This window comes from Neopelma chrysocephalum, unplaced genomic scaffold, assembly GCF_003984885.1.
Source record: "Neopelma chrysocephalum unplaced genomic scaffold, ASM398488v2 Primary Assembly neopelma1_75, whole genome shotgun sequence".
Lineage (NCBI taxonomy): Eukaryota > Metazoa > Chordata > Aves > Passeriformes > Pipridae > Neopelma > Neopelma chrysocephalum.
The window spans coordinates 11,926,985-11,951,864 of record NW_020897736.1 but is presented as its reverse complement, the minus strand read 5'-3'; the positions used below and the strand labels follow the sequence as shown (position 1 = coordinate 11,951,864).

The 24,880-nt window shown below is 43.1% G+C and overlaps 1 protein-coding gene across 7 annotated transcripts in view; it reads left to right on the top strand.

Moving 5' to 3' along the window:
- CERS3 (ceramide synthase 3) overlaps positions 1-24,880 on the top strand; it is a 46,646-nt gene that overhangs the window by 8,539 nt on the left and 13,227 nt on the right. For 5 of the 7 annotated variants that reach the window (XM_027688272.1, XM_027688270.1, XM_027688269.1 and 2 more), the window contains 9 exons: positions 7,016-7,198; positions 8,689-8,806; positions 10,831-10,949; positions 14,582-14,639; positions 15,511-15,561; positions 16,462-16,554; positions 16,807-16,935; positions 18,860-18,966; positions 20,320-20,476. In XM_027688272.1, the coding sequence (XP_027544073.1) occupies positions 7,017-7,198; positions 8,689-8,806; positions 10,831-10,949; positions 14,582-14,639; positions 15,511-15,561; positions 16,462-16,554; positions 16,807-16,935; positions 18,860-18,966; positions 20,320-20,476 (1,014 nt within the window). In that variant the 5' untranslated portion in view covers position 7,016. Of the gene's footprint in view, positions 1-5; positions 445-2,248; positions 2,269-7,015; positions 7,199-8,688; positions 8,807-10,830; positions 10,950-14,581; positions 14,640-15,510; positions 15,562-16,461; positions 16,555-16,806; positions 16,936-18,859; positions 18,967-20,319; positions 20,477-24,880 lie in introns of those variants that run through there. The other 2 variants (XM_027688268.1, XM_027688273.1) reach the window with 2 other exon arrangements.

Below are 24,880 nucleotides of genomic sequence, written 5' to 3'. Positions count from 1 at the left end.
TCTCATCCTGCAACAAAACACCACGTGGCTTCAAACATTTCTTCATCTCTCCGTGTTGAAAGGAGCAGCAGGGAAGGCAGGGAGGCTCTGCTGCTCCCGGGTTTCAGGAGTGGATGGGGATGACATCAGGAATTGCCCTCAGTCAGAAATCTTGAAGCGCAGCTTTGCTGGGTGGGTCTGGGAGGAATTTGAAAGGGTTCTGGAGATAGGGCGTGTTTACCTCGGTCAGAGTAGGGAGTGTGATGCCTCTTCCCTGCTAATGTGCTTATGGTCTCTTTGGCTGCAACATCATAAAGGTAGGAATTCTTTTTTCCTTTCCTTTTTTCCTGTTCTAGTAGGTTTTGTTGGGTTGGGGTTTTCCCCTCTCGTTACATCAGACTCTGCTCTGAATTGTCAGCACGTGCTGGTATCTAACACTGTTTTATTAGAGTATATCATCTTCAGGTAAAGAATGGGATGGCCTTAATGAGATTTATATGTTGCCACTAAGTATTCCAACCTATGAGAACTGCTTTTTGTTGGGAAAAAAAAAAGTAATACAGGTTACAGTAACAGTTCTGCTTTTCTACTTCTCATATCATTATCCTGTTAAGTGCTTGTAAGAGCACTTCTTTCTGAACTGGAAGGGAGGAATATTTATTAACAGGGAAAAAGTGTTAATTAATGAAATAGATGTGATAATGTGAAAGAAAAAACCTTGAATTTAAGGTGCTTAAAAATGGTAGTTCTAATTTTGTTCTGTAAAATGCTAAGAAAAACAAAATGTTCTTTAAGAAATTCAGTTTAACAGAGGTTTTGTTTTTTTCTGTAAGACTTACCTGTTGAGGATCTGAAGAAGCTAGTGCTATAAATAACACATCTAAACAAGTGCCAGAAAGGGTTACTTCACAGTAATGCTACAACATTCAGCTGGAGCAGCCCAAATCATATTTTCCTCTCACTTTTTGCAGTGTATTTCTATTTTTCACTACCTTCCTGGCTCAGCCCTTCACCTGGGGTGCCACTGCTGATGAAGAGGCTTTGCTGGTGCACATTTAGCTCAAGATCTCCCTTGCATTTGTTAGGACATGAAAAGGATGTCAGAGTGGTTGAAATAATGAAAGACCAGTTCCGTTCTGGCTCCTCCTCCGGTCGGGTTTGTGGGTGGGGAATGTCTGGGCAGGTTTAAGCTGCAAAGGAAGGGGGATAACCAGGAGGAGAGCTGGGAACAGTGGAGCTCCCCAGCCTTGGGGTACCTGCTGGGTCAGGGGGTGTAGAGACCATCAGTGTCCAAGTGTGTATTATTCTTGAAAATTCTGTTTCAGGAAGCTGCAAATAGAGTTTTCCAGAGCACAAATGCACCAGCCCTGTCCCTTTCCTGCCTTCCAAGGGCTAATTTAAAACCTTGAGTCATCCACTGATGGTGGAGAAGCCTCTGCACCCTGAGGTCTCTCTTAGTTACTCACTATGCTACTGTCTTCTCATGTTTTGGGGTGCTGCTGTACTTCTAATAATGTATTTATCCTGATCACTCTATACCCCTGTGCCACTCGATTCTTGTCTGCCCTTATCTCTCACTTTAAATAAGTGCCTATGAAGGGTCACAATTCTGGTAAAATCTCCATTATAAAACAGCATTTTAAGCTGCACTTCAAGTTTTTATTTCAAATAGAACATTGTTAAGCTACAAAAAAAAAAAATCCCTTTCGCATCTTTCCCTAATAATAATAATTTGAAGAAAAGTGTCATAATTTAAAAGATTTTTCCCTGAGTTCTGACAAGTGGTTACCAAGTTCTTAAAGCATCAAGTGTTGTTCCTTTAGGTTTGTTCAAACTTTTCATGAATTAAGTGTCTATTAAGAACCTGTACTTTGGATAGGGTTTGGGTTTTTTCCAATGACTACTTTCATCTCAAAATTATTGCAGATATTTGAGTTATTTCACAGCTTTTTATTTCACTCTGTCCATGTTATGGATTTTTAAAGCTTAAAAGTGGACGTAGTTTGCACTGTAATTGTATAGTGAGAGAACTGTATTTCACTTTCTTTAGCAGCCTGCTGTCAGCTAAAACCATTTCAGCTGCTCAAAAATGATTTACCTTTAAGTAGAGACAGCATGGGAACTTTCACCCAGAAAATGAATCATTTCAGAGAAGTCTGGTTCGCTTTTTTTTAATATTTTTTTTTTCCCCCAGAGAACAGGGAAGAATAGAAAACTCACTTGCCACCTTAATTGAGATTTATTCAAAGTGCTGTTTTAGCCTGCTCACTGTAGTACCCGAGTTACAAGGTAATGAGAAGGAGCAGTAAAAGAAGTAAAATGCTGTAATTGCCCCGTAACTGGGCACTTAAACTGTTTACAGCTGAGATTCGTACAAGCGAGGGAGTAAATGTGAAGTTAAAGGTCTCGCAGCAGTCTTAATTCAGCTGCTTTATGTGGCTGGAGCACTTCAGGGTTTCACCATAAGAACCTCTGGGTCCAACAGCTCCTTTATTCCCGGCTGCCGCCGTGGGATGTGTGGGCTGGGTGAGACGTCAGGCTCAGGTTGTGTGGAATCCAACCGGGATCATGTTGGCACATTTGGGAAGACAACATGCTAAGGGATGGCAGCATCCATCCAACATCCTTCCTTCAGCCCTTTCCTCCACAAACCACACGGCCCAATGTGCAGGACCCACATCTGTCCACCTGTTCCATGGTGAACGTGAATGACTGTAGCAAAACACGGATCTGCTGCTAAAATTTGTGTGGTCACTCTTGGATATATTTCTGAGTCTCCAGCAAAGCCCAAAACAAAGTCATGGTATTGATTACTCTTGGATATATTTCTGAGTCTCTATCAACGCCCAAAACAAAGTCATGGTATGGTGCATCTGATCTTTATTTGCTCTTTTAAACCACTTCTGTTTAATGTTGATGATTAACAGCCCGGAACAGCTTTGCTATCTCCTGATATCTGAGAGACTTGATTTTTTTTCCCAACAGTCATTGCACCAGCTTTACCAGTTCTGCCAAATTATGAGTGAAATAGTAGAATTATGTTATTCTTGCTTTTTGCTGATTACATTCTTTCCCTGCTACACCTCTGCAGCTGCAGAGTAGACTGATAAGATGCTTAAAAATTAAGGTTTCTTTCACTTGCATGTTCATGTTGATCCATTGTGTTTTTTCTAATTTATTCAGTAAATAAGGATGGGAAATGCTCCCAACACATCCTGCAAACCTGGGTATCACCTTCTCTTAGTCCTGGCTTTGGAAATGCAGTTTTTGCACGCAAGAGCTTTTGTGCAGAGAATACAATCAAAGCTTTGGCTTTGTTTCTTTTTATTAATTCCTCAGACTGCAGCAGCCAGAAATTTCACTTCAAAGCAGCTCCTGAATTTGTTTTGCAAAATGCAGCCACATAGCTTTTGTCAAACCCAAATATACCCCCTTTTTTTTTTTCTTAATGGTGTTAAAAATCAGGTTTTTGGGTTCTTTTATCCAATATATCAAGGATTCAAGAAACAGGGCTTTGAAAGAAACTTCACATTGGTACTTCCCAACTGTGTAGGCTTTTCTTTAATTATAAAGGATGCAGTTCCTGAAGCAATCATTCCTGATTTTCCTGTTTTGCACTAACCCATTTAAAACTAGATTAGGCTACAGAGGAGATCCTTTTGTAGCAAGGAGGTGATTAGATTTCTTTACTTAGAGTATTTAATTCCTGAGATGCAGAGGAACCTCAGTTTTCTAAAATATCTTCATTTTATTCTTAGACTGAACTTTAGTCCCTTCTAGAGCAACAATTCCAGTTTTGTCAATGAATCCTGGCAGTGCTGGTGCATGGATTGGGATCTGGGAAGAGGCAGAGTTTTTTTTTTCAGCCTTGGCTGGGTAGAATATGAGTCACCTGCTGTTGTCATTTCTCACTCCTGATGGTTGGTGCTGCTGCAAGCTCCAAGGAAAAGCTCTGAGCTCAGCACCAGCAATAGGAGGTTCAGGCTGGGTTGACTTTAAAGCTTCTCGTTAGAGCTGGTCCCAAATCAGGCCAAGCTGGGCCTTTTCCTCCACTGCCCATTCTTTGGAAGCAGCAGAGCAACTTGTGACACTTCATGCAAGCTAAAAAGATGAGCTGCTTTTGAAATCCAGTATCTGCAGCCTGATCCCTGCCTGGAACTGGTGGCCATTGGTGTTCCCCACCTTCCAGGTGCTCCAGGAACCTCATGAGGAGACAGGAAAACAGCCCAACTACTTAACAGCTGCTGTTATGGAGATGGGAATCTATAAGATTTCCTGGGGAATGGCCTGATTTGCTGCAGTGAAAACATCCAATTTAAGGGTAATGAAACTTAAGAATAGGCTGCAGACAGATTTGGAATCTCATCAACAGTTTTCTAGGAATTACTTGGACAGTATTCACCAGGGATGGTCTGACCCCCCCGTGTGCCAGGCAAGTCCTGGTACAAGTACAGGGATTACAGAAGGAAGAGTTTCAGAGAACCCACACCCATTTGGTGTTTGTGGAGAAGGATTTCTCCTGAAATCTGTGAACTCCAGAGCAGACCTCAAATCCCAGAATTCCCTTAAATTTTAAGATCAAGCATGTGCTTATGAGCTTAGTTTAATAGTGCTATATTAACGAGTTTAAGAGGTAATCATATGGTGAGGCATCCGTGTGTGGAAGGAAAACATGAGCTGGTGAGATCCCAGGAATCCAATATGAAAATATGCACTGCTGGGTTTTTCTAAGGTTTTGGGTGCATGTTCTGTCCCAACCCACCTCCCCACAATCCAACTGGGAGTGCTCTTTCCACTGTGCTGTAACAGACTGACCTATTTTTATTACAGTTTGTGGTAGTTTGCAGTGCACAGTCTAGTTAAAAAATATAGATATATTAGGAAGCAGAGCGGTGTAATGAGTCTCTCTCCTGGTCTTCCAGGGCCGTTTGTCTGCCAGCCTTTCTGTCTGACCCAAATGTCCTGTTTCAAAGCCCTGCTTCACTCTGATGGCGCCTGTGAGCTGCTGTTAAGGGTCTGGGAGCAGCCCCGGGATATATCCCCACTTCCAGGAGTTTATAATCCAGCAGTAAAAAATTGCTCTAGGCTGAAACTTGGCATATAAAGTCTGAGTGGGGGAACAACTGTGATTTCTCCCTCCTTTATTTTCACAGTTGGTTCTACACATGTGATTCATTGAGAATGTTTTTACTGTCCCCATTTGGTGTTTAAAAAGATTAAATGGTGGGTAATTAATGGCTTAGTTCTGACTACTGGGCTTGGCCAGGAAATGGACCCACAGTGGCTGTTTGGTGGGTCCAGGCCACGGTTTCCCAGATCTGCTGCAAGGCTCCAGCTTAGTGGAAACAGAATCACAGAATGAACTGGGTTGGAAAAGACCTCTGAGATCATCAAGGTGACCCAACACCACCAACACCAGCTTGTCACCCAGACCATGGCACTCAGTGCCACATCCAGTCTGTCCTTAAATACCTTCAGGGACAGTTACTCCATCATCTCCCTGGGCAGCCCATTCCAATGGCTGATCACTCTGTAAAGAATTTCTTCCTGATGTCCAACCTAAACCTCCCCCAAGGCTGTGCCCTCTTGTCCTACTGCTGGTTGCCTGGGAGAAGAACCTGACCCCCACCTGGCTCCCCCCTCCTGTCAGGGAGTTGTAGAGTGAGGAGGTCTCCCCTGAGCCTCCTCCTCTCCAGGCTGAGCCCCCCCAGCTCCCTCAGCTGCTCCTCACAAGACTTGTGCTCCAGACCCTTCTTTGAACACACTCCAGCACCTCAATGTCCTTCCTAAAGCCCAGTGATGGTTCGTTTGGCTGTAAATTAAAGTGGGATCCATTCCAGATCCGGAATGCCGGGGTGAGCGCACCGAGCACCATGTCCTGACTCAGCTCCCGGCACAACTAAAGTCCTGTGGCCCCTGCTCAGATATGGAGGGACAGGAAAAAGTCTGAACTGCTGTCTGACCTCAGCATGATTTGATCTGATCACTTGATCCCCTACAAAGATATCGCTGTTGGATCTTCCAGTGGGATGCTGGGAGGGGACCTGTTTGAAATCCTCCCAGCTCAGCTGTTTCCTCATCAAACATGTGTTTCAATGGTATCAGCTATTTCCTCATGTTTTTCCTGGTTTACAGAAAATCTTAGTATGGAAAAATTTATTTAAATTTATTATTCCTTGAAATGATAGAAAAATGACATTTCAGCCTTATTGAAAACATTATTGTAACTTATTTTTTTCTTCAGTGTTAGGATATTTTTATAGGATATACAACATGTTTGTACTGTGAAGTCCTTACAGCTAAATGAGTGAGAACAGAAATTTCTAAACGCATAATTTTGAATGCAAAGGCTAAAAGTGAGACTTTTACAAGAATGAAATATTTTAGTTGTAGTGAAATCTTTTTTTTCCTTCCAGAACTGATTTTAGACATTTTGTTCTGATCACAGTTAAATCATGGTACTTCCTGCAATTCCCAGAAAAACTTGCTATGCACTGTATTCTTTTTCTAATTCTTCCTGTGCACAGGTGTCTGCAAACTCAGGATATATGGCCATTAGCATATTAAACAGTGGTAATTGAACAGCAAAATGTCCTTATTATTACAGAATTGAGTTCCCCCTGTACTTTCTCATTTCTTTTCCACTCTTCCACCCTGTTATATTTAATCTGTGAAGGCAGCCAGGGGAAGATCAGTTCTCATTAGTATTGTTGTGATAGATTATAAATTGTTATTGCAAGTTTGAGCAGGTACTAAGCGGTCCAGTGTGAGTGACTGAAATGAGACCCCAGATTACCTCCCCCCCTGCAGATTCCAAAGGCCTGCATTGGTTTATACCAACTCAGAATTCAGCTCTATTATTTCATCTTCTGCTGGGTTATAATCCCACTGAGAGGGTTTCAGCTTCCTCTGTGATTTTATTTTTTCTCCAAGCAAGCTGACTTCACTGGCTCTACACAACAACATGTTTTATTTTGTGCATTTTCTTTTCAATACATGAAAAATAAATTCAATCTTTTTTTTTTTTTTAACATAGCATGGCCTACATATTAAAGACACTCAACAGCTGGTTCTGGTGGGAGAATATCTGGATGCCAATCAATTGTACATGGGCAGATTTTGTAGACCGGGATGGCCTTGTCTTTCCCAAACCACATCAGTTATATGCCGCAATTCCATATGCTTTTGTATTGCTGATTATCCGATTCTTCTGTGAAAGGTAAGAGACAGAAATGCAATTTGATGCTAAGGTTAATCCCCATTAATGCTAAAAATATCTTTAGATCAATGTTCTTGTGTGTTATGAAGGAGGGATTAGTTGGTGGTTTGCTAGAAAGATCTGGTACAGATAATATGGCAGGTGAAAAACTGGGAAATGTTTCCACTCTTAGGAATAGGTGGCTGTGCTCCAATCTAGAAGGAAAATATTTCTATCTCACTTTCTTAGAACAGTGTTTGGATATTTCTATGTTCTTTTGTTAGAGATACCATTAATTCTAAACCCTTTGGGTGTCCTTTCTCTGTTGGTGGAAGGGTGAAGGGATTTGTCCTCCCAACCAAACCTCTCCTCTGGTTTGGTGCTGCCCCAGAACATTTGTGTGAGGCTGTTGGATCCCAGGTGTCCATCTGTGGCCAAGCTAAGCAGACTGGAGGGGTCTCAAAGTTCCGTGTGAACATTTTATGCAGATCTAGTAAAGCTGATTCCCTTTTTTTCCCCTCGCTTTGGCACTGAAAGAGGGATTGCTTCTGCAGCTGGAATCTTAGGGGACAGGCAGGGGTTGACTCCACAGAAGAAAGCTACAATTATGTTAAGATTTGCAGTGCTTTGACTTATTTATTTGTGCCTTTTTTGCGAGTATTTCCTTTTTTTCTATTTTTTTTCCCCTAAAGAATGTGATTAGTAGGTTTTTATAATTATTTCAGGATAGAATGAGGAAATTCGGAATGTCGTAAGTTGGACAGACTTAAAACAGGAGCAGATAAGATCACTCATGTTGGCAATCTAAAGTAATTTGGATCATATGTTTCTAACCATTCCCAGTGTCTCCTGAGTAAAGGCTTGCCCAAGTGTGTCTCACTGGTGTGGATAATTAGCCCACACATCTGGCTGTAGGGAATCCAGGGAAAACTGACCACGGCTATGAGTAATGAGGAATCAATTGCTGATATCAGCAGGGCTTTTTCAGAAAGTCCTGCCCAAGCAGAAGGGAGAAGCCCTTGGCACACCCTGCAACGGTTTGGGTTGGAAAAAGGAAGAGAAAGAGAAGCCTTCAGCCTCAGGGAATGGCCACGTGCAGGGGTGGCCCCACGAAGTACATTCCCAGTGACTTTGCCACCAGGGAAAGCAGCCCAGTAGCAATCCTGGAGCCCACACGGAGAGAGCTCTGATCTCGTGGCACTCTCCCTTAACTGTTGCTGAACTCCAACATGCCTCCAAAGAGCACATCCTGACTTTTGTGTCCTTTTCTTCCCTTTAGTTTTATATCATTTCATGGCCACAAACTGGAGTCCCTGGATCTGCTTTGTTGTGTAACTGCTGATGTGCTGTGGTTCCCTCTTGGGATTAGCTGTAGGGAGATCCCTTCCTCTCACAGAGCACTGGCAGATTAAATTGCATCAGATCTATTTTCTTCAGATCCTGGCATGAGAACAGCCAAGGGCTTGTAACTGTGTTGTATTTCTGAAGTTTTTCATGGTATGTCTTTTCAGATATGTTGCCATTCCTCTGGCAAAAGCCCTGGGTATAAAGAATGTAAGACGTGTGAAGCCACAGCCTAATCCTGTTTTAGAGAGTTATTTCCGGGAGTGCTCAAGACATCCATCCCAAGTAAGGATCCTCATTCTTTTAAACTGGGTTTGCTTTTGGAAAATCCCTCTCTTACTGTTTCAATCAGCTATCAGCAATGACATCATGGGATGAGTTCCAGCTGATTGACAGATGACTTAATTTATTTGGGTTTTCGTTGCTGTTCTGCTGACACGGGTTTATGGCATCCGAAACAGAAAATACATTTAAGATGTTTAAACTTCTGGCATGCTGTTCTAGATTACACTGTTAATAATACTTCCAGTGAAGAGCAGTGTTCTATCTTTAACTCATTTCTGCCTGGAGAAAACATCAGCTGATATCTGTTGTTGAAAAGTGGTACCATATTTATTGCAAGCAATAATGTTGGAACGCTGGCATGGAAGCCTTTTAATCCGTTACATTGCTGCACACTTAATCCGGGCTCATGTGAGAAAGAAAAGCAATCCTTCTATTACCTTGCTGTTTGTTTTGAAAATTGAACAAGGAGAAAAAAGAATAGCTAATGTTTGTCATCTCCAAAAATGAGGCAACTTGATTGCTGATGGGAAGTGCAGCCTCGGAATGTTCACTGACCTGACTCCAGTTCCCAATGACTGCAGTGCTCCTACACTGGTTTGAAAAGGAAATATGTGCTTTCTAGTAAGGAGGGATGTTAATTATTATTGATACATTCTATCCCTAACTCTGCCATTCTTTTATTCTATCTTTTGCCTGATATCATCAGGAATAGATATATTGGTGTTCACATATGAGCTCTTCTCTGTCTGGTCAAGTGTCCTGGTCTCTGTTTCATCCTTTCCTTCTGCACGGGAACAGTTTGACAATGGATCCCTGAAAGGAAGCACAGCATTTTTATGCTCATGAGTGCATGGGAAGGATCCAGGCTGCCTCCTTTGGTGTCCAGCTTGGGGATCAGTGTGCTTGGGAAAGCCTGCAGAGGCCTGGCTGGCAGTTGAGGGCATTTGGGCTCTGTTGTCTGTTGACACAAAGTTGATATTCCTGCGTGGCAAGTGGAGAGCTCCCCAGCCAGCAGGATGGGCTGGACACAGGCTGTTGGCACTCCTGCCCTCCCCAGCAGCTGAGGTGCCTTAGCTCACATTCCAGAGGTTTCCCTGAGGGTAGGAGACCAACTGAACTGGACTCACCTCGGTGGAGGCACTGCTGCTGCCACCCACTATTTGCATACTGGCCTTGGGAGGAAAGAACCTCCCCAGGGATGAGCCAAACACTATCTCTGAGCCCCTGGGGCGGTCATCCCACACCTCCCACACGTGGGGATGGAGGAGAAGGAGGAAGCCCCCAGGTTGCTGCACGTGGGGCCCTGAGCACCCTGGAGTGCAGGAGTCACAGCACGTGCTGGGCTGGCTGTGCAGCAGGGCTGCCTCACCTCCGAGCACGTGATGCAGAGACGCTGAGCGTGGCATTCTTGTGGCACTTCCAGGCCGTGCTTCACCCCTGATTTATTTTAGGAGTTGAAGGGAGGCAGTCTGGATCCTGCTCACTGAGAGACACTGACTTGCTCTCCACCATGGAAGTGCATTGGATTTAAGAACAGAGCTCAGGTCACCTTAATTCCAGGCCATGTCTCGAAACCCATTTAAATATAAACAATTATTTATAATTAGGTAAGATATTAGATATAGTGTCCACATGTGTTGGTACAAGGCAGTTCCCCCTCCAGCCCAACCTCTTGTCTAGCACTAAAATTTGCATCTCTGAAATCCTGAATCTCTGAGGAGGCACCAGAAAGACAATAGCACAGTTTGTGGATTTGTTCATTTCCTGCCTGCTTTATTTATATAAATAAATAAAATATATCAATAAAGATATATAATTTACAGTTTATATATTTATAAAAATAAATGAAATAAATATATATATAAAAATCCAGGGTTTCTGTGAGTGTTACTCAAAAATACTCCCATATATACTTAATATTGGTGATGTTTTTGGTATTGGAGAAGGTGTTTTGTGAACTACAAAATAAGTGGAAGTGACACTGGAGTGCATCTTGCTGCTGACACTGTTCCATTTTTTTGCAGTCAGAGATTCAAGGCCTTGCCAAGAAGTGCAACTGTACTGTCCATTTGGTGGAGAAGTGGTTTAGGAGACGGCGGAACCTTGAGATCCCAACAGTCCTTCGGAAATTCCGGGAGGCTTTGTAAGAAAAGACAATGCTTTTGGTTATTATGTGCTTTACTGTTTAAAAAAAAAATAACAATTTGAGGTCCTCAGGTGCCTTTTAAGGGGGACTTGTTTCCAGAAAGCTGGGTCTGCCTAATGAGGGCTTTGGTTTGTGAATGCACAAACAAATTGAAAGGAGCTGGTAGCATTTCTCCAAATAGTGATTAAAAGATTAGGTTTAGTGTTTCTCCTGAAAAAAAACCCAACCAAACCTGAAAATATTTTACAGTTTTCCTCCTCGTGGAATGATGGATTTATTTGAAGGCTCTTGCTACAAAGTGCTGGATGAAAATATGCAGGCAATAGGAAAATATTTTCCTGTCTGCCAGTAATTATAGGGAAACAAAAATGTTTACTCTGGTTTATGTATCAGCCCACGCTGTCATTTTGGGATGGTATCATGTGTACTGAAGTGAGGTCAAGAGCAGGAAAAGTGGCATCCTGAGTAAATGACAGGTGTCACAGCTTGATCACGGGACACTGTGCAAAGCAGGAGCTCAAACACACTGATGAGAGTGGGCCAGTGAGAGTAATGAATATGGAAAGACTTACAAAACCTCTTGCATATGATTTTTCACACGTCTGTGAGAACTTCCTCATACCTGAACACTTTAAATAATTAAAGTGTGGCCCAAAATCTCCTACAAATTGCAAATCCCCAAATAGACATGGCTTTACTTGTGTAGCTTCTCCCTTTTGGGTACTGACGTTACCTGTACCCCTGTGAGACACTTCCCAAATGCTCTCTGTATTTGGGGTTTCACTGGTGTAACTACAGTGGCAAAAATTCACCTCATTGTAATATTTAACTTCTGTTACTGTAGATCAGCTTAAGGATTGAGGGTTAAAAGTACAGCTGCATAGCTCAAAGCTGAGTATCAAGATTATTTGCAGTGTGAATCAATGTATGATGATTTAGTCCCTCTGTGGGACATAAATCCAGTTGATAGACAGAGGTGTGTCTCTCTGAAGTCTGACTTGAGTAAACTCTCCTGGCAAGCCAGTCTCCAAGGTTTATTTCTGCTCTTGTTTTGTGGATCAATTAACTTTGTTTCACGAGTGACAATAAGATTTCCTGCTATTGCTAAAAGACCTGCCTGCCATGGATGTCTCTAGTAACACACAGCTAAAAACTGAGATTCAAACTTGCCTGGCAGCTCGAGTGAGAATGAAGCAAACAGGTTTCTCTTGTGCAATTTGGTGAACCTTCCTCTGCTCTTTGTCAGTGAATTTAATTGAATATAATTCTCTAGGCAAAAAATGAGGAACAGAGTTATTCCACGCTAGTGGCCAGTATTATGAGCATTTTGAAATTTTTGAAAGCCTACAATCTCCAGGATCACTTTTCTGAATCACAAGGAAAATCTGATGAGCCAGATCTAAACCATACTTAAGCTATTAGTGCTCCCAGTTGAGCAACACTGGGGTTTGGAAAGCCCTTTGCATGAAACCTTCCCTGCATTGAGAGACTTACCAGCCTTTAACTTCCCCTGCTAAGTTCTTTGTTGTTACCTTCAGCTCAAGAGAAAAGATTCCTGAAGTTAAATTGGAAAATCCTTTTGCATGGCTGTTGTTCAGTGCTCTCCCTGGTGGCAAAGCTCAGAGTTTAAAAGGCACTTGGGTAAAATTTGGTGAATTTGGATGAGTTTTACCTTAGGTTTTGTTCACCAAATTCATAAAGAAGCTTGGCTAAATGCAAGATGAGGTAGTGCTCTGGCAGTCTGGCAGTGTAATGAGTTCATCTGAAGCACTCCTTTATTGCCAAGTGTGTTCAATATACGTTTGTAGGGCTGGGGACTAATGGCACAGCCTTGTAGGTGCTCTGTGCTTTGGGTCTGATTCAGAAAACCACTTTACAGCCAACACAGAATCAGTCCTGCCATATCCACTGGACCACTCACACCTCCCTTGTGTGAAACAGGAGCCGTGAGCGCAGCACCAGCCCCTGTGTAAAGTCTGTCCTGTGCCACAGGGTTGTTTTTTCTAGCATGTCTTGGTTAACTCTCAGCCAGGTATCACTGGTGGGTCCCTCTCTCCCCTTCCATTTGCTCTCCTGCTTTCCTCTGAATTTTTCCTGTCTGTGCTGTGGCTGTTCTACAGTTATTTCCAGATCACCTGAGGAAAGATGCTTTAAAGTTGAGAAGGAAACCAAATGTTTATCACCTGTGCATCAAGTGGCAATTTTATCATTGTTTCCCGCTCCTTCACAGGCGTGAGACACATCAGCTTGTCTCGCCTCCACCATCCCAGGGCCTCATCCTTTGTTTGTTGTTTTTCTCATGTTCAGTCTTTGAACATCTCATTCTTCCACCTGGGATATCACCCTCCAGGTACTGTGGGGCTCAGGAAGGAGGGGCTGCTTTTACCACCCAGGTTCTCGTCTCCTTCTCTCTTGTGGCACTTCATTAATGTTTGCCAGAGACCACAATCTCATTTTGTACATCTCTCAATCCGTGAGTACAGTGTTCTTGAGGTGCTCTCTCCTTTTCTGGTTTTCTGGAAGGCTGCTCTCCTCTTGTTCTAGAACAAGTTCTCAGCAGGTTTGGGGCCATGTGCCTGTCCCTGTGGTCACGACCTTTCTTTGCATGTGAAGTCCTCCAGTATTTTCCTACTAATCTTGAGGAGCTCCCTGGGGGAAGGTCAGGCTTGTTCCTGCCAAGGGGAAGAGTGGAAAGGAAGGAGTTTTCCATCACCTGTAGAGGTGGGAGTGGGAACACTTGGGCTGAGGCTCCAGCCACACCCAGTCCCAGGGACAATCCCTCCCACACAGGCTCCAGAGTCATTACAGGACTGCTGGCTCCAAGTCACTGCATCCTGCTCTGACACCGAGGAAAGCAGCACCACAGTTCACTGAGATGTACAAGAGCTTTTTCCCCTTTGCTGACAGAGCAGATCCATGGTGCAAACCTGGAGGTTTTATCTGCCTTGCTGGATATCCATGTAATCCACAGAAAGCTTAGATCAGGCTAAATTCTGGCACACCTACTGAAAGATTGAAGCTTATAGTTAATTCAGACCTCTGTAGTAATACATAAACTAATCCAGTAGTTGTTGAAGTTTCGTAAGATCCCCCTGTTGTCAACAGCTGGTGTTGAGAGATGAAGAGTAATGAACCCAGTGACTGGAACAAGTCACTGTTGGTGCACACAGTGACTGGTCAGACTGGGAAGTGTGGGCTGAGACACCTTCTGCAGTCAGGGAACTGTGGGGTGTTCTCAGTCCTGTGTGAATATTTTAGAAGGATTGATACAATGGAAAAGGTTGGGATTATCAAACATGAATTTTTAGGGGATTTGTTACACTTGCTGTGATCATTCTCCTAATTAGTTCATGCCTGGCTGGAAAATTACAGCTGTCATCACAATCCTAATATCTGTGTTGTGATCATGTAAAAGAATTTGCTACCTTAGCAATTAGTCAAAGCTTAAGTATTTAAATATTAATAATTCAGATACAGTTAATGTGTGACAACCCTTGATGTAGAATGTGAGGCCACATTTATGTGAAGATTGTCTGTGATATACAATGATTTGCAGTAATCCTGGCTCAGGATGATATCTCTACAAAATATAATGCTTTGTTTCTATTTTTTTCACTTTAATTTTGCAGCTGGCGTTTCTCATTCTATCTGACATCCTCCATTGTTGGATTTATATTTCTGTATGATGTAAGTTAACTTTCTGAAAGATTGATACCATCTTTTTAACAAAATAAGGACTGATTTCTGGATTTCCTTGAAGCCCGTTGAAAGAGCCAGTGATTTCAGTGGCTCTGTGTGTTCACATCCTTGGTGTGTGTAATCTAGAGGATGGGCTGCAATATGCACTGAGATTTAATTTTTAAATTAACTTTTGACCTTCTGTGACAAAGGAATTTATGAGTAATCAGTATTTGTAAGGCAAGTTTTAAGAAGTCACGCAGATGGTTTTACAACACGCCTTGTTAACACCTACAAACGCATCACATGGCCATGTTTTCCTCAGAGGAGGCCATAAACCTTTTTTTCTGGCAGCATTTTTGGGGGTCACAGCTATTTATTGAGGTGTTGCTGCTGAGTCAGAAGTTAGGAATAACAGGGACAGTGCTGCCTGTAAGTGTGTGAGCCCTGCCTGGGGTGTCATTAATGCTTCCCCTGAGCAGCGGAACAGATCCCGGCGTGTCCACGTTCATCTGGCTCCTCTCCCCAAACACTGTTTATCATCATGAACCAGTGGAGTGTGTGACTGGTAAACACAGCAAATTCAATCACTGTGGCAACATATCTTGAGTAATTGCAGTAATAAAACACACACCCACTGCTTTGGATGATGAAATGATGAACTGGAACGTTTCAGGTGTCCTGAAAGGAAGCCAGAAACCTGGGACCAATATAATAAATCTGAGATGTGAGATCCCTTTGGAAATTGGTGGAGAACAGTTATCAAGATTGCAGCTTCTTAGCCTGCTCCACTTGGGGAAATTTTAAGCAGTGAAGGCTGTGAGTTAAGATGGTGATTGTTGCTGAGCTGAGCAGACTCTGAATCCTGTGTCTTCCCCAGAAACCCTGGTTTTACGACATCTGGCAGACGTGGGTTGGATACCCGTTTCAGGTGAGCTTTTTGGGATCTGGCCATCGGCCTCCAGGCACTCCCGGTGTTTCCCCATTGCCCCTTCCAATCTGCAGCAGCCTTTTCCCTCCCAACAGGCACCACCTAAAGAGGTGTGGCACCAGAGCCTCTTGCCTTGTTTTTTGGAAGTCCTGCTGACTGTTCCAGGGCTTCCCTGGCATCTGCCTGTGCTGCAACTCCCCCCTCCAGCCAGGACACGGTTATTTCCACCCACTCCAGGATACTAGTTGCACACTGGAGATGTTATGGGTGCTCCCAGTTTCAGTGTAGAACCCCTGCACTGCTCCAGGCCCTGCAATCCTTCAGGGCACTCTTATTTTTATAAATCTTCTTATCCCTGTCCTAGGCAGGGGCCAGGAACAAAAGGAATCCTGCCTTCCAGCTGAGTTTTCCCAGCTCCTTGTACACACCTGCCACTTGGGCAATGCCTTGACCCAAGGGAGCAGCCAAGCCCAGCATCCTGCCAGCAGATCCATGGGATTTAAGCATAAATAACTGACATTTCACATGTGGGAAGTGTGAATATTTAATATGTTAATTGTTCACCAAAATGGAGGGGGTTTATTTGCAGTTGTTTGTAATTAAATACAGAAGGACTCTGTATGTAGTTCTCTGACAAAAACCTGGAGAAAAGCATGTTAAAATTCAGAGGTGGGGGAGGAACTGCAGAAATTGAGATTTTGGGCTGAGCAAAGGTTAAAATATTTGGCTCCCAGAACATCCTTCTTAATGAAGCCCAGAACAGGGATTCAGTGTAGTTTAATTTTTTAAGCAAGACTCAGCAGAGGAGCAGGAGAAGTCAGGGAAGGAAAAAAGAAGTAACTTCACTTGGCATTTACTGTTTGCTCTTCTCAGAGTTAACTGTGCTTGTCTTCCTTACAGACTCTGCTGCCATCCCAGTACTGGTACTACATGGCTGAGATCGGGTTTTACTGGTCTCTCTTATTTACCCTTGGGATTGACATCAAAAGGAAGGCAAGTGGTCGTGCTCGTTTGTAGCTAAAACCTCTCTTTCCGTGAGCGGGGGAGAAAGTGTTTGTGAGGAAAACCCCGCCTGGATCCTGGATGAGGTGCAGCCACATGAGGGCAGCATCAGTCTGTGCCTGGCACCCCTGCACACACATGCAGGATTCCTGCTGCCAGGGCATCCCTCAGGGGCTGACAAGACGCTCAAGGGCTGGACTTGCTTGGCTTTACCTCTTTTTTTTTTTTGCCTCTCCCCGACAGGATTTCATGGCTCACGTTGTCCATCACTTGGCAGCCATCGGGTTGATGAGTGGCTCTTGGTGTGCCAACTACGTGCGCCTCGGGACTCTGGTGATGTTTGTGCACGACACTGCAGATTTCTGGCTCGAGGTAACTCTGCTCTCCACCTTTTTTTTTGGCCTGAGTTTCAGTTTTTAGTTTGGTTGGTGCTTTTTTTTGGTTGGTGCTCAGGTTATTTTCAGTGACGTTTTAATCTTTTTTGCCCCAAGTTCCGTACAATCCCTTCCTGACACGAATTCACGGATTTTAGCTTGTAAGATAAAAAAGAGCTTCTAGATAATTTGATATTCTGCTGCAGAATCCATTATGAGAAAAGAGCAGAAGAGAAATCCTTCAGGACAGAACAGGGACTGGAAATACAGCTGATTCCCTGGGTTGTTCTTGTTTCACTGTTAAAATTAGACCAGGATAATCACAGAATCAGTTGGGTTGGAAAAGACCTCCAAGATTGAGTCCAACCTTTGATCAACCACCACCTTGTCAGCTAAACCAGAGCACTGAGGGCCACCTCCAGTTGTTCCTTGAACAGCTCCAAGGCTGGGGACTCCACCACCTCCCTGGGCAGCACCTTCAATGCCTGAACAACTTTTCTGTGAAGAAATTCCTCCTGATGTCCAACCTGACCCTCCCGTGGTGCAGCTTGAGGCTCTGTCCTCTTGTCCTGTCTAGCCTGTGAACAGCTTGTCATGACACCAATTCACAAGCAAATTTAGCAGCCAGAATTTTGATTATTTCTCCTGTGATTCTGTGACTCTCCAAATTGGCTTTACTGTTGTCATCATGCACCCCCCTGTGTTGAGCCAAGGGTACCTCTGCATTAAACACTTCAGGCTGGAGACACTCAAGCTGTCCCTGAACAAGATATCACAGGTACCTACTGGCAGAAAAAAAGTTTCTTCCCCTGTGCTGAAGGGCAAGTCCCTTCCCTGAACTAAATATCAATGTTTAGAAGTGTTTAAGTGTCCAGTTCTGCACTGTGGTCATACAGACTTGCTGCTGGGTTTCTAGAAAGACAAACACAAATTATGTTTCCTTCAATAGAGTTTTCCTGAGTTTATAACACGGGGATTGAGAGCACAGTTTCATCACCTGTTTTGGTGGCAGTGCCTAAAAACAGCCCTTTTAGGTTATTATCTATCACTGTCCATTTTTGCTCCTCATACTCAATCTGTTATATTGGAGCAACTAATTGTGGGGTCATAAAGTTGGGATTGGTCCAGATTAAACGGGTTTTTTTGCTGAATTACCTCTAATCTTGAATTGCTCTGTGCTCCAATTAACTGAGGGCCCTACAGACATTTGAGCTGGAAACTGAAGTTGAGTACCAGAATGACTTAATTCTGCCACTCAAAAAAAGAAGGGGAAAAAATAATTAATCAAACTGCTTGTTTAAAACTTAGGCTTGGCACCTGAAGCTTTGCTCACACTTGAGAACAGCTGTTCTGCTCAGCCGTGCCCAAGGTGGTTCCTAATGGAACATGCAGAACTCTGTAGGGTTCACTGAGGGGAGAAGCAGCAATTACAACCTTTCTGAGTGGAATAGAGACCAACACTAAGATCTCCTGCTCTCAAAAAGGAGAAAACAGAAGCTGAATTAGGCCCAGAGGAGGGGCAGTAACAGGCATGTACCAGAACACCTGTGTGAGAGGGGCCACCACCACTCCTGAGCAGCTTCTCTTGGACTCAGCCTCTCTGGAATCTGGTAGAAAAATGAGGAATTACCTCTGTTGGCAAGAGCACTTTTTGTTTCCACGACACTTGGATATTCTGGTTGGAGAGCTGCTCTTTAGGCCTTTGATACAGAGTCCCTTCCTTTAGGATGAAAGGAGAAACATAAACAAAGCATCTGTTCTGATGTTGCTTTATTAGGTACCAGTAACATGCTTGCTTTATATGTCAAACTGGGAGGAAATTTTCTTCAGGCTTAGGTGAAAGATGAGTCTTTATTTATGAAAGCACAGAATTTATTTCAGAGAATATTTACAATACATTTGGTGGTTTCTACCCTCTGCAGGCAGCCAAAATGTTTAATTATGCTCACTGGGAGAAAACCTGCAATATACTCTTTATCATCTTCTCTATCGCATTCTTCATCACCAGGATCATCCTGTTCCCCTTCTGGTAAGCAACATTTAATGGAGTCACAGGCTTTTACTTCATTCCCACTTCCCCTGAGAGGTTACTGTTGGCTGGGATGGGAAAAGGGAAGGAATGGATTGGACTTTAAAGAGCAGAAGCAGAATTGTCATTATTGTTGGCTACTAAGGGATAGCAAGAAGAGTTGACAGAAACTGTCATTTTCTTTAAAAGTTTTTAAGTTAAAATAGTCTTAAAGGAGCCTCTTGAAGATCTGCTAATCTAAAAAAAGGCTTTTATGTATTATTTAACTTGCTGTGAATCATAGTTAAATGCTATGAGCTCCTGCATTTTCAAGGGGGTTGAGCTACTTAACCAGGAGAAATCATTTTCCCTTTCGTTCCACCCCTCCTGCTGTAGCTGCAAAGTCAGAGTATGTGATTGTAGTTCAATTTTTGTAGAGTCTTCTTTCTGCCCCCCAGTTCTGGGGTGGTGCCTCACCTCACTCACCCACGCGAGGAACACTCAGAGGAGTGAAGGTGAACCAATTAATTCATGAAGTCAACACAAATAAATCTTAACTTGCTAAATACTTGGATGCCTTTGGAGTGCCATAATTTAATCTGCTTTGGAGTATCCACATGGGTGCTTACTGTGCTTAGTGTCTTTAGCTATTAAAAGTGTTTAATGTGTTTCACATTCACAGCCCTAATTTGCCTTCATGCCCCTCCCTGCACGTGGACAAACCCTTAGAGGCTCAAGCTGCTTAAATTAAGGGTTCTGAACACTGATCAACACAAGGCTTTAATTTCCTGTAGTATTTTCCTTCAGAAAGGCTGATATCTTTCACTTTATTGTGATTTTCTGATTAACTGTACAAGTGATCTCCAATCATTTTGCTTCACCGAGTTTCTTGTTCTACAGTTCTTGAGCTCAGAAGCAAAACATGAGATTAAAGGGACTCAAAAAGCCCCAAATAATATGGAAGTAGTGAAGTCTGAAGATGGACAAAACATATGTTAATTAACAAAAAGCCCTGTAGCAAAGCCTATAGGATTTTCTCTGGAGTGTGGATTTCAGATTAGGGAGAATTTACATTAAAAAAGGCCTAGACAAGCTCTGAGTTGCACAGTATCCAGACCACACAGAGATGAAGATCTAAAAAACAGGGCTTTTTTTCTAACCTCATTTAGAATACTTTCATGCCAGACTCAGATTTCTCATCTTCTGAAGTCTGTATTTCAATGGAGATGCATAATCTAGTTAAGACAGAGCTTGTTAATTAATCTGCCATCTTTGCAGAGCTTTTTAATATTAATCAGGTGGGGATGTGACATTAGAAATAACTGTAAATAGAGAAGAAATCTTGCACCGTAACAGTGACCTTTATTTTTTTAGGATTCTTCGTGCCACACTCTATCTGCCAACCTACTATTCCACAACTCCTGTCATAGCCTATTTTTTATTCAATGGGATGCTGTTGACCCTCCAAGGCCTGCATTTATACTGGGGTTACTTAATCTACAAGATTTTGAAAAGGTTCGTGTTCCTAAAGGTAAGAAATTTCGCTTCTTCATAAAGATGAGTGAAGTATCAAACAGATGCCAGTATTTCCAATAGATTAACTTGGAATTCATTCATGTTTACCTGAACTTTCAAGTTGGCATTTTTTATAGGGATCTGCAAAGTACAGAGATGTTCAAATGTGCTTTGTACCTTTCATTGTCAGACCTCAAGTCATAGGTCAGAATATCAAAACCTCAACTAGAACCTTTTTTTTGTCTGTATCTGATGTTTTGCACTGATAGTAAATGAGAAATGAGCTCCCCCCAAAACTGAAGCCCAAAGGTGGTGCAGAACTCTTTAGGAATTCCTGTGTTCCAAGTGAAAGCAATCTTTTGTCACTGGCGTTTGTAGGAATGTACCAAAACAAGGAGAGGGGAGGTGAGTGATGAGATCTTTGACTACAATTTTTCTGCAGTAGTTAAAGTTCCTCAGGTTTGTCTAAATCTGAGGTCAACTAGAGCACTGGTTTTAGATTAAGAAAACCATATGAAGCTGAACTGGTATTATATTATGGCACAGTGAAATACTGTGCTATTCAGCTGGAGCAGAGAAACAGTGCAAGTCTAGTGCTGCATAATCTGTTTTCACCTTGGAGAGAAAACTCATGTGGGAAAAACCTCTAAAGAAAACTGCCATTTATGTCTTGTTTGATTGCCTGAGGTAGTAACATTATTCTTGTGCCATGAAGTGGCAGTGGGGTGCAGTGTAGGTAAAACATTGAGCAAAAAACATTAAGGGAAGGACTTGGGAGAATGTCTCTAAGATTTGGGGTAAGCATTGGCAAGTATCTTTTTCCAGTTAGGATGAAACTTAAATCATGCTGCTGAAAAATGGTATTTCTTTTGAGGCTCAAGAAGCAAAAGTTACTTGAACTGACTCTGTCCTTTTATCTGAAGCAGTTAATGCTGTGAAGAATCTGAAGGAAATAGAAATATTCCTGTCTCCTGTATTTAATTGTTGGTTTACTGCTAACAGAAACCATCCTATAATTATTGGATTCCATAAGATCTTATGCAAATAGACAGCTGGGTATCACAGGGAGACCCAATGTCTGCCCTGGAAGAAAACTGCAGTTCCAAACTCAGCAAACAGCTGCACATAAGGGACAAATGTGTGGAAGGAATGGTTTGGGTCATTCTGCTGCTAAAACAAGCTTCTCTGTTCCCTTAGACACTGAAAAGCTTGTAAATTTTACATGTCATTTACCTCTGTTTGACCAATTACAAAATTATTTCTGGCCTGACTTATGGAGTGTGAAAGGGATTTACTTCTTGTTTTCTTTTGTGATGTTGGCCGTGTCTCTGTGCTGTTCTTGCTCAACCCCTCTGATGAAATGGAGAGACATCCCCCTGCCCTGCAGCAGAGCTCTCCATCCACTCTGGTTGAGGTTCTGAGAGCGCACAGAGGTGGCACAGAGGACATGGCCAGCCCAGCTATATAAGGCCACCCTGCCCTGCTCATGTGCCTTTGGCAGGGGCAGAGATGTTTCATTTCCAGAGCGGAGCTTTGTCGCGTCCGTCACTGCTAAAAAATGGGAAAGCACCAAGCCTGCATCCCTGCCACGGATTTCTGATTCCTTATACAGCTCTCTGAGAAGAAGGCTTTCCAAATAACATTTTTACAGTGGTAGCAGCAGCAGCCTGAGCCCTTTTCAGTCTGGATGACTTCAGCTGGCTTGTATGTGCAGCCTGTTTTCCATAGCGGTGGCAAACTTGGCTGTGAAAGCAGCCGGTGCCTCCAGAGCTGGAAAGGGAACGTTGACAAGAATGGTGTTGGCAAGGCAGTGTTTTTATACCAACATCTTTGTTAGAGACACACTCCACACAAATAGCTGCTGCTATTTTAGGGAAATACCAGTAGACCATCATCCTTGTGTCAGAAGGGGTTTGTCTCTCTGCCCAAGGCTCTTAAGTTTTCATTCAGAAAACAGGCAATTTTTGGTGTTTTTCTTGAAGCAACAGTTTTAGCTCCTTCAGATGGAAAAATGAAGTCATGGTGGAACTGGGAATAGAGGCTCATGTTGTTGTTTAACTGAAGGAAGCTCAGAGCAGAGGAGGGTGTAAGGAATTTTTTCAGTGCCCTCTGTGCCTTGAGCCACCCTGGGGTTTTGGGGTCACTGCAGCCTCGAGGTCGGTTCCTCCATGCAGGGGGAGATGGCTCTTGGCTGAGACTGGCTGCTCAGAAGCTCTTCATCTCAGATGTCACCTCCTCTCTGCACCAATGAAGGGCACAGTTATCCTCAGTCCTCTGGGATAGCTCAGCTGACTGATTTGCTTCAGCAAAAAGGAACTTGGACCACAAATCTTGTGGTTTTCCTCCTCCCAAACACTGCAGCCAGAGATGAATGAAAATGAGGAAAAAGGGAAGAAGGGAGATGATCTTGCTCTGTCCATCTGTGCTCTGTTTCCTCAGCCATGGGGGTCTTTGGTGGCACAGAGCAGCACTGGTGGTCTCCAGGCTCACAGCACTGGTACCACCTTTCCCTTGGCCCAGTCCTCCAGGAATTTCCCCCTAACAAGGGGGAATTCTGCACCCACAGGCTGAGCTGCACTCACCTACTTCACATTAAGCAGCTCTTTATTTTCCATGGTGGCAAACTTGAGGGTGCAAGAAAACCAAATTTTTCAAATCAATTATTCTTACTCCTGAAAAACATAAAACATTCCCTAAATGCCCTTTCCCATATGACACTTGTGACCCTGTGGATGAGTAAGGCATGCAAGAAAAGCCCCTCAAGGTCAGACCTGTAGCCGTGTCTCAGTTGTGCTGTGAGAGGAAGGAGAATATTCTTCAGAGCAATTTCCTTTCAAGTTGGGTCAGGCAATTGCAACGTTTGCTGCCATCTTGATGTCCAAGGCCTTTTTCGTTGCTAGGAAACTCCCTGTGTTTCTGTAATATTGTTCAATTACATGGTTAAATTACCCACTTGTATCAAGTTTCAAGCACCACTGAAACATGTCTAGTCATCATGTCTGCACATATGAGAATATTTTAGGAAAATTGAAAAAACATACAGAGGAGTATGTACATGTGCACTGATTTAAACCATCTCGCCAGGAAAATCCCATGGAGATCTAACATTTTATTTCCAAGGTCACAAAAAGGAGGTGAATGACAGCAGCTTATAGCTACGTTATTATGGCAAATTAAGATGTAAAATATATGTTAAACTCATTACACACTGAGTTAAGGTTTTGAGACTTCGGTGCTTTAAGTCTCGAAAAATATGTGTAAGTTGTAGGAAATGGGAATGGTGTCCACATGACTGGGATACCTCAGGGCTGATGCAAAGTCCATCAAAGGAGGGCAGTGACAGCTTTCCAACTGGCTGTGATGTGACCAGGAGGAGGTTTTCCTTCTCCTGTAATGGTTTTGTCACCATCAGAGCACCTTCAAGTAACACAATGAGCTGCTCACTGGTGGTTGCTGTTCTTTAGGAGTCATCAGTGTCAGTTTTGTTGGATTCACTCTGGTTCTTTCCTCTTCCTGAAGCAGAGAAGTCCCTGCACTGCTGAAGAGCAGGACTTTGTACCTGTCACTCTTTAAAACCCTGGGTATCCTCAATATGCCTTTGGCATTTTGTACTTGGTAAGCAGGTTTTTAGAGGCTTTGGTTGGGTGTATCCTTGTCTATGGTTTGTTCATTCCTTATTTGGTCTAAATTCCCAAGGAAGCAGTGCGAGTTGACTAACAACAGAGTAGAGGAAGCTGAAAACGATAAGAAAATACTATTTTGGGGTTGAAATGAGAGTTGGGAGGTGCTTGTTATGATACTTCTGCTGTTTCCAGGCATCATTATCCCACTGCAGCATTTTGTGCTTTTTCCTCTTATGTTTTTTTTTTGATCTGTATCCTTTAGAATCAGGCCATGGACCCACAGTGGTTAAAACCTCCTGGTTTAGCTGAATTAAACAAGAGTCACTCATCAGTTCTCTGAGTGCTGTGAACACTTGCCTCTCCTGTCACCTCTCAGCACTGACTCTCTCACTGAACTGTGCAGTAACTTGGGACATTTAATCCTAAACAGAAAGAAATCCTAGTTTTAAAACTACAGAGAGGGAAAAGATCTCTACTGTAACATGGAATGGCCTTCAAAGAGATTGCATTTTAAATCTCTTTTGTGGCAAAAAAAATTGCATCCTCATGGTGTTGTGCCTGAGCTCTGGGCTGTTTTGGGAGCTCAGACACACTGTGGCTCAGCTGGGCCTGACTTCTCCAGCTGATAAACTCAGTCTTAGCTTGAGCTGTGAAGGGTCATCACCAACCACACTGTGTGTCCATACACCGTGGAGTTACTGGGATGGCAAAATGAAGCATGGAATGAAATGCATATTCAGTTTTCACATGCACAGCAGTTTATTGGGCTCCTAAAAAGTCAGGCCTTCAGCTGATTC